Raw genomic sequence first — 17,348 nt, 5'->3', positions numbered from 1 at the left:
CTCTTCTTACAATAACTCCTATGCCTTTTGTCTCTCCCTAGTCACACATTATTACTCAAGTTGAAAGCTTTTTGTCATGATTGCTTTTATGGTATGTCTTGTGCTATGTTCATGCAATCTTTTGAAACAATGCAATTTATTTTTAATGGTCTCTATAGAAACCTTGACTTAATTTGCAGATCAGAAAAATTAGTAGGCACACAATAGTTCTTAGAAAGGAGAAAACTTGATGGAAGCATGCCAGTAAGCAAACTTGACTAAGAACAAAAGTTGATTCCAATTTATTTACTTTTCATACACATACATTCTTAGCATATCCTCAAGCACTTTATTCACTCTTTCGACGATCACACCATCTGTTTGTAGCACATTCACTTACATGCTTCAACACAGGCCAATAAAAAGATCAATTTTCCAACAGGGTTCTTAAGGCTTGCCTTGTTGGGTCTTGCTTTTTTGGAGGGGGAGCCACTTTTTAAAAAAGGATTACCTTTGTTTCTAAGAATATGAAAGCCATATTTCAAGATTGAAGAACTTTTATGAAAATAATTGTCGACTTTCCAAATTTGACCCCCTTTCAACTAAGAATTATCACTCTGGCCAAAAGTCGACCTAAATATAACACGTAATTAAACATGCTTCATCGAATGACATTGTCCACCACCGTCATAACACCACCTAACCAAACACCTACTTAAACACAGCACACTCAAAAGCGTTACAGTACAAGAAGCATTCAACCATTTAAAAAAAGTACCAGAAATTTTACACTCGTGTAGATAAAGTGGCACATGCAACTTGCAAGCCACAAAAGCTCACTTCTCATATGGAAAGGACCTAAACTCATTGGTCAATACACCTATTTTCTTGCAAAAGGAGTATGGAAGAGCCATCCCAGCCTCATTGGACTCCCTTCTTGGTAAACCTTTGGAAGATCTGCATGACACATAACACAATCACATGAATTTCAAGCGATCATTTCTTGTTTCATTAAAATTTGTTGAAGCAAATCAAACTCTTATGTAACATACTGCCTCCATTTTCTACTTATTCAACTACCAGGGCCAATCAAAGAAACAGAGACAGACAAAACAGAAGGCATGCATGACCAGGAGGAAAGATGAGAAATTACACAAGATTAGCCAGTTGATTGGCCATGGTATTGCGACTCGCCTATCCAGAACCTACGATGATATTGTTGATGGGGATAAAAATCAGTTTCACAAAAAAGCCAACAAAGCCCATTACCACGAACCCTATTGCCGTCCTGAAAGCAACCTTGGAAAACTCTGCCATGAACAAGAAATCTTGATTAGAAGTTTGTACAGCCATGGACAGGCAAACTCCATAACATTCATGTATATGCTGGCACACCATAACATTCATATTTATACGACACACGCTACTAAGAATCCAGATCTCAGATGTAGAACTCAGCATTGCAGATTACTTGTTTGGAATGCTCAAAAATCTGGAAGGTCCTTTCCCTACTCCATCAGGAATGTGCGGCCATTATGTGACCTTTTCTTGGTGACTCCTCATGTCTGTAAAGCCCCCTCAAGGCATCCACATGGACTTGACATCCAATCTTTTGCTTTCTCCTTCAGTGTCATGAAGGCCTCAAATTTTATGTTCAAGTGTGTGAGCAAAATACATGGGTTTGGATAATCTAACGGCCCCTTACCCTGCTCAAGATAATTTTATGTAATTTAAATGACCTTGTCCCAATCGACAAGATCTGAGAAACCCTAATCCAATTGCACACGAACTGACAATTCTAATCCGAATTGCGAAGATCTGAGAAACCCTAACCTCGTACGGTTGAAACTGATCTAGCTGTATTAGCGATTAATCGAGTTGGATTAGGGCTTACCTTTACGGTCAGGTTTGTGGCATCGCTTGACGAGGCGTACACTGTCCTTAGCGAACTCCTTCACCGGCCTCACCATAGTATCCACAGCGTCCATGATGAAAGGTTTAGGGTTTGCTTAGACCTCAGATCTGAATTTGATTGATGATGAAAAGGAGAAGACGCTAGTATTTATTTAGATATTTATAGTTCAATTGGCCTATTTCAGTTCATGGCATTAATTTATTAATGTCCACTAATGTGGGTATTAATAAATCAATGCCACCTTAGCTTGAATTCCAACAACATTGTCTTCAAGTGTGTGTAGGAGGAGAGACACAAGGAGAGAATTGGGGCATGGAGCTTGCTCGCACAAAGCGAGCAAAGTTGGAAAGAGAGAGGCGATGATTGTCTCACGAGCGTCCAAGCTTTGTGTGCTTTCCTGCAATCCTAATTCCAACGAGGCAAAAATCTCTTACCTACGTAAAGAGATAGAATCGAAGATTATGCAGGAAGATGATGACATGAATGTTTTTCTTGCTGAGATTAAAGATCTCAAGGAACAGCTGATTTCTGCAGGTGAGATTATTCCTGATCATTCTCTTGTGCAGACTGTTCTTGATGCTTTACCTGAGTCATATCGGACTTTTGCTTCCACGTGGAGACTTGTTACTTGAGGACAGACCTGATGTTGTCAAGTATGATACTTTAGTCAACAAGCTCTTGCAAGAAGCGCAGTTCAGGCAAAACAGGGCTAGGCAGCGTGCAGTTGATCAGGCATTTGTTGCTGCCCAGCAACAGAGAAGAAGTGGTAAGGCAGCCCCTTCCGCTGTTTCTTCTCCTATTAGTAGGTCTGCAACTTCTTCTCCTTCCACAGGTAGCAACAATAGGTCTGAAAAAGGCTCCTAATAAAGGCAAGAAAAAAATCAGGTGCAACTATTGTAAGGCAACTGATCATGTCATTAAGAATTGCCCTAAGCTAAAGGCTAAAGAGGCAAAGAAGAAAGAGTCAAATGCAGCCACAATAGCGGATGCTTCTACAAATGCAGATTCTGCAAATGTTGTGCAGGATACAGAATGGGCGTTTAGCGTATATTGTTAGTATGACCCATCTGTACATGATACATGTTTGGCAGTTTATGTTAACTCTGATGTATGGTATTTTGACAATGGTGCTACAAAGCACATTACCTCGCATCGTGATATGTTCACTTGTCTTGAGGCTGTCCCTAATGGGAATACTGTCACATGTGCTAATAATGCTTCTTACCCAATGAAGGGCGTTTGGTAAAATTATGCTTATTGCTGCAAATGGCAGCACTTTCACACTTTCAGATGCTTTGTATGTGCCAGGGATAAAGAAGAATCTATTGTCTGTCTATGCGCTTGCTAGACTTGGACTTGTAATCAAATTTATGGATGACACATGTACTATTCATGATTTGACTTCTGGTGATACGATTATTGCATCTGGCACCTTGTTTCGTGGGCTATATAGGCTCAATTCTTATGACAAGTGTGTGGAAGATTCAGCAAATGCAGTTTCTGATGAAAAGGCAGTTTCAGATGCAAAACTATGGCATGCTCGTTTTGGTCATCTGAACTTTGCTAGTTTGCTGTGTTTGCAAAAATTTGATATGGTTGCTTCATTGCCTTCTCTTGAGGCACCATTAAAACATGTTTGTGAAGACTGTATTTTGGGCAAAATGCAGCGTTATGTGTTTCCAAAGGATGGTTCTTTGTGGGCCACTCGCAAATTGCAACTTGTACATAGTGATGTATGTGGGCCTATGCAAACTTGTACATAGTGATGTATGTGGGCCTATGCAAACTCTGTCATTTGGTAAACACTTATACTTCGTGACTTTCATTAATGATTACTCAAGGCATGCATGGGTATATCCACTGAAGGTAAAGTCCGAAGTGTTTTTGTGCTTCAAACAGTTTTTGCTTATGGTTGAAAATGTATCTAATTGTACTGTGGGCACCCTCCGTTCTGATCGAGGGGGGGGAGTACATGTCTAAAGAGTTTGATGCATTTCTGGCTAGTCGTGGGATAAAACACCAATGTACAGTGCCGTATACCCCTCAGCAAAATGGTGTTGCTGAGAGAAAAAACAGGTCACTTATGGAGATGGCACGATGTATGGTCAAGAGCCAAGCTTCGCCACATGCGTTTTGGCTTGAGGCTGTCATGTGTGCTGCATATGTACTCAACAGGTGTCCCACTAAGGCCTTGCAGTCTGTTACTCCATACGAAGCTTGGCATGGCAGGAAGCCTTCTATTGGTCACTTGCGTGTCTTTGTTTGCTTGGCCTATGCTTTAGTACCTGTGTAACAACGTAGAAAATTGGATGATAAGGTTGTCAAATGCATTTTTGTTGGTTACAGTGCTGAGAGCAAGGGTTACAGATTGTATCATCCGCAGTCAAAGCGTATCTTGATTAGTCGAGATGTTGTTTTTGTGGAAGAGTGCCAACTCTCGTTCACACCATCACTCCCAGGGGGATTTGTTGCCATATATATAGGCACTGATGTGTGTGAACACACTTAGGACCGCCGAGGCACTTTTTCCCTCCTTAGGAGGTTTTTTTCCCCGGCTTGTATATACACCCATCATTCTAGGGCTAACTTATCTTTGTACATTGACACAATCTAATACACTGTGTGTTGTGTGCATTCTTGCTTCTTCTTCTCCAAGCTTTGTGTGCTTTCCTGCAACCCTAATTCCAACAAACGAGCAAGGAGATCGAGCAGAGTTTTAGAGAGAGGAGACATCATTGTTTGCTAGCGTGTGCGGGGGAGACACAAGGAGAGAATCGGGGCATGGAAGTTGCTCGCACAAAGCGAACAAAGTTGGAAAGAGAGGCAATGATTGTCTCATGAGCAAGGAGATTGAGCAAAGTTTTAGAGAAAGAGAGGAGATGTTTGCTTCATGAGCAAAGTTGGAGAGAGAGAGAGAGGGGGGGGTTTCCCCTCGTGTCTGCTCTACAACAGATAAGAGAGGAAGCCTCTCTGCACTGCCTTTCTCTGCAAGCACATCGAGGAGAGAGATAGAGAGATGTTGGGATGCTATAGTGTGTATAGATTGTGTAGATGAAAGAGAGGGAGGGCATAGACCCTATGTGCAAAGAGAGAGAGGGAGGGCATAGACCCTATGTGCAAAGAGAGAGAGAGAGAGAGAGAGAGAGAGAGAGAGAGAGAGAGAGAGAGGGCACATACCCTATGGTGTACGCTTGAGATAGTGTGAGGAGGTCATGCAGATAAAATAGGGATTTTATTCAATTTCGTATTGAAATAGGGTTTTTTATTTCATATCAAAGGTTAGAGAAATAAAAACCTAAAATCATGCATTAATTAATTAATTAATGCCAAACCAAAAAAGATTTTGTTAGCTTATTTACATATTTATAGCTTAATTATTTTGGGTTTTAAAAAGCAAAAGATTTTAATCAAAACTTTTGTTTAATTTTTTATCTTTAACCATCCTTTTATGGCCCCCATCAAATCATAAAACCCTGGGTGACCAAAGAAATAACATGAACTCTAGGATATAAATACGTTTGCCCTTTTCTTAACCTAGTCATTAACCCTACCCATCCCTTATTAATGAAGATGAGTGAAGGCCATTGCCCTCCAGAATCCCCGATGATGACATTTATTATAGGGCCTCAAGATATGTTACTAACCACAAGAAAATAGGTATCAGGACTCTTATTGAAAAGCCTCCTGATTGGCTGACCCAAGCTGGATGCAATACCTTGGAAGATGGAGTGATCTTCATACTGTTGGGCATTCCTATGGGTTTCAAGGTCACCCTTAAAGCAGAGATGGCAATGGGTGTTAAATAAGGTAGAAGGCAAACTGGCCAGATGGCAGAAAATGCATCTTAATCTTGTTGGCAGGAAGATGGTAATCAACCACTACATTATCCCTTCTGTCATCTACTTTCTCAACTGTTGGAGACCTCCTGAATCTGATTTATTACAACTCATAAGGTTGTGCAGGAATTATCTATGGGGAGGGGGCCCTTGGATTAGAAAAATCCCTAAAGTCAGGTGGGATTGGTATTGTCTGGAAACTGGTAAAGGGGGCCTTGGTCTCAATGATGTTTCCCACCTGGCTAATAGACTGGCGGCCAAATGGGTGTTAAGAAGCTTTCTCTACCCCCCTGAAGACTAGGCTTGGCTGCTCACATCAGGGACCTTAACCAGTTCCAACTCAAACAATTCCCTAAATGGAAGAACCTCCTCCCACTAATAGACTGGCGGCCAAATGGGTGTTAAGAAGCTTTCTGAAGACTAGGCTTGGCTGCTCACATCAGGGACCTTAACCAGTTCCAACTCAAACAATTCCCTAAATGGAAGAACCTCCTCCCACTCTCACAATCATGGCAAGCAAATTTTTGGTAAAACCTGTTGGCAGTCAGTTGGTCTCTTCTCTCTAGTCTACTTGGAATGCTATTAAGACTGACCTTGTCCTATCTGAGAAACCTAGTTACACTTGGGGAATACATGGGAGAGATTCCCTCTGGAGGCCATGCATTCCCCTTCCTCCAATTGGTGATGCCCAGGCTGGGAGGGTTTTGAGGATGCATAGGATTGGCATATGTAGGTGGGATATCTTGGACGACAGAGACAACAATACTTGGATATCCAGAGCTGATTTGATCAGATACTATAATGTCTCCAATGCAGAGTTGGATCTTATTGGGGAAAGGATCAGTTTGCGGAACCACTCACACATTTGGCTTTTGTCTATCACAAAGAGCTGCCTCTCCACAAAGCATTCCAGTGGAAAACTCAAAAAAATATGTTCCCTATACCCCCCAAACAGAGTGTTGCTCCTATCCATTGCATTATAAACAAGAGATGGGAGTATTTTTGGACAGAGCTCAATGGTATTTTCTTTTTAGCAAGTTGTGGAATAAATATGAGGAGCCTAAAAAAGTTTGTCTAGCCTGGTTGATTATGCACAGAGCTATTTGGGCATAGCTAAATATTGGGGATGGGAAATGCCACAAATGCCATGATTTTGAGGATGACCTGCACATACCCACACACTGTCCTATTGCAAAGGAGTGCTTTATTGCCTTGGCCAAATGCATTCAGATGTGGAATGGCTACACCCTTGGCTGGAAAAACTTGATATTAGGAGAAAGCATTGGATGCACTTTGGAATTGTAGGCTGTCTTGAGAACTGAACTGTTATGGTGCCTGTGGTTACATAGACTTGAGTTAGGAGTAATCCTACTAACAACATTAGGATGAAAGAGAATTTGATCCGTGTAGGTGAAAGATACATACAAAGGAGGCTGAAAGATCTGGACACCAAACTAGTTCTACTACACAGGAAAGCTAAAGGCAACAAGTGGACCAGCTGATACATGCAATTCAAGATCTGTTGATGATGAGAGCGAGTGTCATCTCCAAGGATATGTTGCTTATTAAAGTGCTTTATATGTTGTAACTTCCCCTTCTAACTTCTTAATATAAGCTTCCCCTTATTTGAAAAAAACTTTGTTTATAGTTGAGTACATTATTACATATGTAAGTGATATCTTGTTACACAAATTTTGCTTGCTTGTTTGTTTGTTTTTTTGCTTGCTTGCTTGCTTTTGTTTGTTTGTTTGTTTGTTTTTCTTGTGAAGAGAAACACACATACTCTTTCACCCCTTTTGTGGTGTGAGCGAAAGGAGTGGGCTGAACCTGTGTCATGGCAGGAGAAGGGCACCATCTTAGCCACCCATCTATTGTCCCCTCCCCCTAACAAAATACATTTGTTACATGTGAAGTAATGCAATATCATGATAAAAACAATTTTCATGCTCCAATGTTATGGGTAAAAAGTTATTGTTTCCATTGACAACTTGTGTGTTACTGATCCGATATAAATTTGCATGGCCACTTGTGATAGTCGACACCCTTCCACATACGTGTTGAGTAGATGAAGCATACATACCCTTTGTTACTAACACATTGAACGAAATGGAGCCCCTCATCACTCATGATGTAAGCAAATGGGAGTCCCAACACTAATCGATGCCCTTCCACAAATGAAGCATGCATTCCCTTGCTACTAACACATTGAATAAAATGGAGACTTTCATCACCCATGATGTGAGCAAATGGGGGTCCCAACACTAGTGACTAGCTGACGCCCTTCCACAACACTAGTGGAATAAATGAAGCATACATGCCCTTGCTACTAACACATTAAATAGAATGGATTCTCTCATCACCCATGACGTAAGAAAATGGGAGTTTCTTGCTACTAGCATATTGAACAAAATGGAGCCTCTCATCACCCATGACATAAGCAAATGGGAGTCCCAAATTCCATGCCCTTCCTTATAAATCTTATTGTCTTGTATGACTGATAACTTTTTATTTCCTTATAATAGAAAGCTATTGTATGAATTCCAATTAGATTTGTTGGAGTAGTGTAATTCAAATATATAATAGCAAAAATCAAGGAAAAAAACAAAGTCTCGAGGGGCATGCAATCTTTGAAGTACAGGATGTTCAAGCTGCCATCGTTGTTAACCTTAATAGCATAATTGTAAGATAATGAATTAGAGAAAGCAAGCTATATTCACTTCCAATAATCAAGGGTTTGCACCAACTATTAAGCAAAAATGAGTGATAGTTTTAAATTAGTTTTGATTTTATGTCCAGGGAGAGCTAGAAGGCCATCCCAAGGAAAATGAGGAACACATAAGGACATGAGGCCGTAAGGCCGACAAAGAAGTGTGATATTTTTTTTCATGACCAGGCACCATAGCCATAAGCATAATTGGTCACAGTGCCATGATATGGCCCTCTTACCATACATGTCAACTAGCAAAACCATAGAGGTATTGTGCTCTACATGCACCTTCTGCATGATTAGTCATGGCGGCCATGTTTATGGCCCTCTTTCCCTATATGCTAAATAAAAATACTATAGAGAGATATTGTGCTCTACTGACTACTAGGAGGTATCTCGATGTCTCTACATGATGAAGTTTGCACGATATAGGTCTCCTAATGTTTATGGGCTACATAGTGTCATCAATACACTAGCAAAAGTAATATGTGAAAAGCTCGTGACCTCATCACAACAATACCTTGAGGATAGGTAACTTTTTCTTTTTCTATTTTTTCTCACTGTGCATTGCTCCATATTGTTGTACATTCCTAACAAAGCAATACCTTAAGAAATCCTTAAAAGCCAAGCAAGGACTAGAGATTGCCTTCAGACAACTTGAATGTAAGTGGAATTATATCTTACTTATAAAAATAAAAAATATACACTTGTATTTTACATAGAGAGATGAGAATTTTGGATAAACTGCTACACCATATAAATTTTGTAAATTCAATGCTAAATAAAAACAAGTCTTTAAGGGTTCAATTTAGTGTTATATGAAACACACGTAATGTTGGACACTACTAGCAACTTAGGAATGTAGCCATTTAATTTTGTGGAAAGTCAACGTAAGTTCCTAATAAGGTGTTTGTATGTGGCCCAATGAGAAGGATATTCCTTTCCCCACCTTTAGACAAATCATTTGCATAATATGAGTATTGAAATCTTTTGTGATGCTACCACATTGCAAACAAATACTACAAGTGAAGCTCTTCTCTATAAAGTTATTTGGATATCATTTAACAAGCTATAAAAATTCTTAAGAAAGCATGTTCTCTCTCATCTCGTATAGGAGGTGGAGCCTTGTGGCTTTGTATTCCTCACCATACCACCCATTTTGAGGTTGAGAGGCCATCGGTAAACTAGCTTAGGAGCATGTGATGTAGCGAAAACTCGCATGGGCAGAGTCATGAAAGATGGATGAAAGTTGGGATGTGATTGTGGATATTAGGAGGGAGAGATTAAAGGGATGATTTTCATGTCAAAGAACCTTCTTTATCTCATGCAAGGAATCATAAGATAGTGGCCAAATCACTTATCTTGGATCGCAGAAGTCCCATAAGGAGGGGCAAAACAGGCCAAGAGGAGTGTTAATCCCTCTTGTTTTAGCTCTTCCTCTACTCTCAATCCTCTAAGATAACCCTTCAATGGAAATGGTTAAGCTGGAAAACTTGAACCACTCTCTACGGTGCTGCTCTATATCAATTACTCCCCCCTCACTCAAGCTATCAAGCATGCATACTTAATCACACTACAAGCAATCACACAAGCAAGCAAGAAGGTAGGAGCACAAGAGAAGAAGAGAGATTTTCACCAAAGAAATGATTGATTCTCCCTCTCCCTATTCAGATTATCAAAAGTTGTATATACACAAGAGTTGAACAAAGCATGTGCACAGGTAGACACAAAGCAGATAGCAAAGAACGCCGAACACTTTGCCAACAAGCATGTTGCCTTGGGCAATGGCATCATGGAGAAAGCCTCACTAACACCTATAACCCGATTAGTTGAATTACATAGTAAAAGGAAGCTAATGCCTTCTTTTTTACCACCACACATGTAGCATATATCCCACCTCATGATGGAAGCTAATGCCTTCTTTTTTACCACCACACATGTAGCATATATCCCACCTCATGAGATGGAAGGTGATGAAGCCAACATATTGATTGAGAGTTTGGTTCCTATCCATGAGATATGCTAATGAAAGATTATAACCGACTACCTAATCAGTATTGGTTGCATGTAGATACTACTCTTAATATGCATCAATATTCTCATAATAATATGTTACGTAGCAATGAGTTTAATTACCTCCTTTGATCATGGCTGTCAGCATTCCTTGTGACCTCGATATAGAGGCAACTTGTCCACTTGATGCATGAGAGGCAAGTTAGGCATCCTTAGACCTTCATGGTGATGTTATAAAGTTTTCTTCTTTTAGCATCCTCTTCATTGTAAGAGCTAACTACTTCTCTACTATCATCTTTGCATGATGTGTATCATCTATGAATATAATACAAGGATGTTAAGTAATAGTGTTCAATACCTTCAAGCATGGATGTCAGCACTCCTTATGTGACCTCAATAGACAACTTTTCCACTTGACGCACAAGAGGAACGCTATGCGTTTTTACACCTTCATGCTGCATGCTCTAATGTTTTCTTCTTTTAGCCTCCTCTTCATCATCAGAACTTGCTGCTTCTCTATCATGTTTGTGATATGGTGGGCATGGGAGTTATGAGTGCCATTGTTCCTTTGATACTTTATCTATCAAAGCATGCTTTAGTTGGTCTTCCAACTCATTCACAACCACTTCTAGGGATGATTGCATATAGCCATTGAGATGTATTCCCCTACACTATCCGAGATTTATATAACATCCTCATGCACAGCATTTAAATTGGCATACCCTTAGACATATTGGCATTGGCATTTATAACCTTTATTTGCATTCCTTCTATAGCATAAGCATGGGTATCATCACACTTACTGGCTTATCTAAGATCGCAAAGATTAGCATTATTGCATGTATACTCTTATTGATTCTTACATCTATCCCTTTACACTTTTCAAATTCTTTCTATGCAACATCAATGACAATATGTGCTTTTGAGAAAGTTATATACTACAAACCTGTTAGCTCCACTTTTGTTGTTACTTCAATCTCAAAATTTTCCAAGAAGCTAGTGGAGACTGTGGTACTCTAGAATGTTATCATGTATTTCTTTGGCTTCTTCTTTGAAGTAACAACAAAAGTGAATGAGCTAACTGGTTTCCAAACTTGATAGCTCATGCAGCTTTGTTGTTACATCAATCTCAAAATTTTTTAAGGAAGAAGCTGGTGGAGATTATGTTACTCTAGAATGTTATCATGTACTTCTGTGGCTTCTTCTACTTGTCTCTACGGTGATGGCCTCTTCTTCTACCTTCAATCCCATGCCTTCAGAGGTTCCTCCTCAACGAATGGTTCTGTGTGTAAAGAAATTTTACTCACATGACTTGTTAGATTTATGAGGAGGTATAGCTTTACCACTTTACTTTGATGGGCGTGAAGATTTCAGCTCTTCAAATGTATAATATGCCCAATTATATTATCATATCCTCGAGATGCACCTTTTCATCTATGGAGCTTCACATAGTTGTATGTCTTCACCTACATAGTCATGGATAATCCCCTTCTATTAGCTTGACAAAGACCATAAATGCTGCCCTACATGATGCCATCCCTACCTTGCAAGCAAAGTTAGTAAGTTGGAGCTTGTAGCTACAAAAGAGATGAGAATCACCATCAACTATAGTATAGCACTCCCAAGAGAGCTCCTGAAACATCACTCACTTCCTTTCACTCGCCAGAGGCCCCAAGCTATCCTACATGCCCTCTCTACCCTTTAAAAGCAAAGTGAGGACTACAAAAGAGAAGGGGATTGGGGAGAAGATCATTGAAGAGGTCATCGTTGCTAGAGAAGCAAAATAAAATTAGATGTTCAAGTAAGCTTAACATTTCATTAATCTTTGTTAAGCTAACTTCTCAAGAATAATATGTTTTTCTTAAGATGTCCAAATGATTTTAATTTTCAAGCAATGTCTTTGATGATCCAATGGCTTTCTTGAATCTTTTCTTATCCTCTTGATTGTTAATTAGGTTAGAATCTTGAGTGTATCCTCAAAGATTTTAAGTCGTCGATGCAACTTCTACCATGATTATTTCATCACATTGCATTTTTTTAATTTCAATTGGAGGTTTGTTTTAAATGTATTTTAAACAAGCCAATTAGCCTCACTAATTTTGTATATCTGAGATTAATATACGATGGTTGAGTGACTAATAAGTCTTAATCAAGATTTATTAGACCTTTTTTATATGCACTTATTTAAAACGTCAACAACTAAGATTTACAAAGCTAAAAGCTATAAGAGCTAGCACATGTTCTAATGCCACCTATGCACAACATGCACCCCTTCTAAGAACTTTTAACATACTATGAATCTTAAGTATGATAAGTCAATACTAAATTTTCATTGCTTGACTTTAAGTCGAGCTCGATTTTCGATTGTTTGATGTTTTGACAACCTCTTTAGATTAACTTTTTAAATAAGCTAATTAAATAAATTTGCTTTAGAATAAAGTTGGTGGTTCTAACTTGAATTTTATTATAAAGTTACTAATTTTTATGCGACCTTCTCAACCTATTTTTCTAATTCTAGTAATGATTCAAATTGACCTTCATGTCAATATTCCTTCCCCAATTAGAGTTAGCCAAGCATACATATTATGATTAGAGTTGTAGTAATCTTCTAGTTAACATCTCTACATAACTATTTGTTTTGGCCATATTTTTGGCCTATAAACTTAGCTGTTTTTCACTCAAATTTTGAGTCAATATAAGGTCATGCAAATTGGTTTAGGATAGTTTCACCAACTCTATTCCTAGACTATGGCCTACACCATTTCTCACATATTGTGTCTATTAAACTTACACTAATTGGTTTTTAATGGTAGCTTCCCTATCTCCTATTTGCAACTACCTTTTAAAAAAACCAATTAGTGTAGGCTCGATATTGACACAGTATTTGAGTGTAAATTCGTTAGCCCATAATCTAAGAATATGAAGACACAATTTGAATGTAAAATGGCTTAGCAAATAGTCCAAGAAAAAGGTTAGTGAAACAACCTCAAACCAATCAACATAGACCTAATATTGAGACATGAGTTGGAAGGCAAAATAGCTTAGTCCATGGTTCAAGAATGACTAAATCTAGTAGTTGTTTGGAAATGTTAAGTAGAACTAGATTGCTATAAGTTGAAACATAATATACTAAATGGTCTTGGCTAACTTTACATGGGAAAGAAATATTCACAAACTTTGACTAGAATCATTACTACAATTACCAACTTAAGTTTTGATATTCTTACTAGGGAATAACAACTTAATAATAAAATCTATGTTCGACCACTAACTTTTAAAGGTTGTTTCACTATCCCATATTTACAACTACATACAACTACCATTCTCCAGTCTTGTAGAAATACATTGCTTTAAATTTTTCTTTTCCCACTATCGAAAAATATTTTTTTTTAAAGCATTAATTTCATTTGAGAATCCTAAAATGCAAACTATAGGGAGCCTTTTCTTCAAGGAGCCTTAATCAAAAGCATATGACAAAACTACAATAAGATGGAAATATTAATATACCATCATTCCCTCATTAAGACTTCAATAAGCTAAATTACCTTACATCATATTCAAATAAGCATTCACCTACTTTACAAATGATTTACAAGCAAGGAATGGACACACATCCTTCTCATATTTTTTTCGTGCTTATTTGCTTAGGATTAACTTGTTATTTCCTCAAACCGAGGAGTACAACAAGATTAAAAAAACCTTACACAATTAATTCTTCTTACAATCATTCCCTTCACCCTTGTTCACCCAAATATTCCAACAATTCATAAAGCAACACCCCTTTTCAACAAAAAGTAGACACTAAGGAAAATCAAGCACAAGGTTGCAAGTAATAATGTTTCTGTATTAAACAGACAAGAAGTAAGGTTAACGATTTCATAGGAAGAGCTCGCATTGCCCATCGAGGCACACAGAGCAACAACCTTTCACAAAGAACAGGACATAATGCACGGTGCCTTCTGCCATAATTAATAAGGATCGTACGCAATACGGAGTACATAGGATAGCCATAATATAGATAGATGGAGGGCTGCCACATACCTGCAAGATGAGGGCAACCAAGGAGATTGTTAAGTGCATCTAGCTTGTGATAAACTTTTGGCTAATTATAGGTTGACATTAGAATCACGGGGGTAAATCCCAAAAAGACTTAGTTTTTTCTTCAAATTCAAGTGCACATCAAAACATACGATACACTCCATGTATTATCATGATTCACATGGATCACACACTCCATGTATTACCATGATTCACATAGATGCCACAATACAATGCACATCAAAACACACCACACTCCACGATGTAATATCATGATTTACATGTATATCACACTCCATGTATTATCATGATTTACATGGATGCCACAGCACAATGCACATCAAAAACACGCGACACACCATGTATTATCATGATTTAACTGGATGCCACCGCACGATGCACATCAAGACACACCACACGCTCCACCATGTATTGCCATAATTTACATGGATCACACACCCCAGCATGTATTATCATGATTTACATGGCTGCCACAGCACAATGCTCATGTATAATCATGATTTGCAAAGCGGCGGCAACTCACACCACCATGTATTATCATGATTTACAACTCACACCACCATGTATCATCATGATTTACAAGGATATGCCACAACACAATGCTGATAGCCCAACATGTTAATACCCAACACCCTAACCAACTGGACTGGGCAACCAAGTGCGCGATGGACCATGACTCACTATACTAATCATAATCGTAACACGGACCTTAATAGACGTTAACTTGCATTTTCATGCCACCCTCGCAGTGCCCTGGAATGCCACAGATGAAGTAGTAGGTGCCCTTCCTTGACAGCTTCACCAGCGAGTTCCCGTTGGAATACACTGCAAGAGGCCTGCCCGATGCGCACCCATCATAGTCCCCCTTGCTTACCAGCATCACATTGTGAATCTCAGAAGAGTAAGAGAATCCTGCCCCACAGACACACACAAAACAAAAAACACACCACCATGTGACCACCCACTACAGAAGCACACATGCCTTCCTCATAAAAACCTCGGATCTAGCCATAGGAACCACTCTCACCATTATCACATTAAGCAACGACCCTCTTGCGTGATGATTAACGGTGTAAGCAGCTCAAACGGAGGATTAGGACTTACTGAGTACGTCATTAACACGGAAGACCTTGGATGCAGCCCAGCCATTGTAGTTGATTGAAGGCGGGAGGGTCCAAGAAGAGCGGTCACCCACATTATACAGGAGAGCAGAGGCGTGGTGGAAAAGCAGCATAAAGCACACCGCTACCACGAGGAGAGCTGCCATGCCTCTTCCCTGAGAGGTAGCCATGGAGGCGGCAGAGTAGCTTATGAAACGCAGAGGGGAGAGGGCTGTGTGGACGACACAGGACTCGCCACTCGAGAGGAGTAAGGACTCTGACGGCAGTTGAGATACTGTAAAACGACAAGCAAAGCTTCATTCAGACGCTCGGGTATTAAATAAGAAGGTGCAGAGATAGGACGGTGGGGGGGGGGGCACTGATTATTATTCACTTTTCTATTTTCTTGATTTTCAGTGTCTTTTCACAAACTCCAACAAAAATAAATCACCAAAACTAACCAAAAACTTATTTGCCTGCTCCATACATCCACCTACTTCTCATCTTTTTTTTTTTTTTCAATTGGTGCACCACCTACTTCTCTTCTTTTTTTTCTTCTTTTTTTTTTTCAATTGGTTAGAATTAGAAAGTACAACACAACTCACACACCCATGCATGCCACCGTTTGCACACTAGGGCTTGAACCTATGACCTAGGAACTCTCATGTTCCATGGCACCACCTACTTTTCATCTTATTGTGGGTTCTTGCAATCAGGCTTGATTTCCTCTTTCAACGTTTTTTAGATGAAAGTTTTTAAAATACATTTCAAAAAATTATGTATATGTATATACATATATATGTATGTATGTATGTATGTATGTATGTATGTATACATACATACATACACTAAAAACATTCAATATATATATACACAAAACATTCGGTATCTATATATATGTATATATATACATATATGCATATGTATATATATACACACACACACACACTAAATGTTTTTGTGTGTGTGTAACCCACACCAAAAAAATTTACTTTTTGACATGCAAGGCAACCCCTCAAAAATCAAGCAATCCATACTCTACACCCCCCCCCTCCCTCCTTCTTCAAATAAGTACATCCTCCATCCATGTCTAGCTCTCATAGTGGTGGCAAAATATAGGTTTGTTTAACCCCCCCTTCAAATAACTATATCCTCCCTCCATTGCTAGCTCTCATAGTGGTGGCAAAATGTAGATTTGCTTTAACCTAACCTATAGCTTGCTTGATTTTAAAAAAATTTACCTCCTCTAACATTAACGTATGAAGAAAACACATGTTCAAAACTATTGTTTCCTCTTCAACCCAATTGATGTTACATTCAAATTAAAAAAGTTTCCTCTTCAACCCAATTGATGTTACATTCAAATTAAAAAAGTTTCCTCCACATTTGTATTTAAGCAAAGACATGTATATTGTTTGTTATAGATCCATTTGGTTAAACTTACCAAAAGAATGTGTGGCAACATCCACCCACATCACACTCACTCTCACAACCATTCTAATTTAAGAAATCGCTTGGGCTTTTCCTTTCATTTTACTATGATGTGTAAAATTTGCACTCTTCTAATTAATTACTTGTCTTGGGGTACGTAGGAACTTTTTATCTTTAATCATCACATCACCTAGAGAAGGAATCAAGGAGTGCTCAAGGATAGTATCTTTTTTTTTTGCAAGGAAACTTAATATATCTATTATTAAGTTGAACAAAAAACAAGAGGGATTATGTATACAGTCACATCA

General features: G+C 38.8%; 2 protein-coding genes across 2 annotated transcripts; both read right to left on the bottom strand.

The window, feature by feature from the left end:
• Nucleotides 1-718: 718 nt before the first annotated feature.
• Nucleotides 719-2,045, bottom strand: LOC147603856 (protein transport protein Sec61 subunit gamma-like). The gene is made up of 3 exons (XM_086796394.1): nucleotides 1,874-2,045; nucleotides 1,135-1,289; nucleotides 719-936 (listed from the first exon to the last, which is right to left on the bottom strand). Exons 1-2 carry the CDS (start codon nucleotides 1,965-1,967, stop codon nucleotides 1,174-1,176), a joined length of 210 nt encoding a protein of 69 aa, XP_086652520.1. The 5' UTR covers nucleotides 1,968-2,045; the 3' UTR covers nucleotides 719-936; nucleotides 1,135-1,173.
• A 12,228-nt stretch (nucleotides 2,046-14,273) lies between these two features.
• On the bottom strand, nucleotides 14,274-15,927 carry LOC147603855 (mavicyanin-like). The gene is made up of 3 exons (XM_086796349.1): nucleotides 15,614-15,927; nucleotides 15,218-15,421; nucleotides 14,274-14,491 (listed from the first exon to the last, which is right to left on the bottom strand). Exons 1-2 carry the CDS (start codon nucleotides 15,798-15,800, stop codon nucleotides 15,219-15,221), a joined length of 390 nt encoding a protein of 129 aa, XP_086652475.1. The 5' UTR covers nucleotides 15,801-15,927; the 3' UTR covers nucleotides 14,274-14,491; nucleotide 15,218.
• Nucleotides 15,928-17,348: the final 1,421 nt, after the last annotated feature.

This window comes from Cibotium barometz, chromosome 63, assembly GCF_041138505.1.
Source record: "Cibotium barometz isolate CiBa-2024 chromosome 63, ASM4113850v1, whole genome shotgun sequence".
NCBI lineage: Eukaryota > Viridiplantae > Streptophyta > Polypodiopsida > Cyatheales > Cibotiaceae > Cibotium > Cibotium barometz.
The sequence above is the reverse complement of the archived record's forward strand: the minus strand, read 5'-3'. Positions and strand labels throughout refer to the sequence as shown.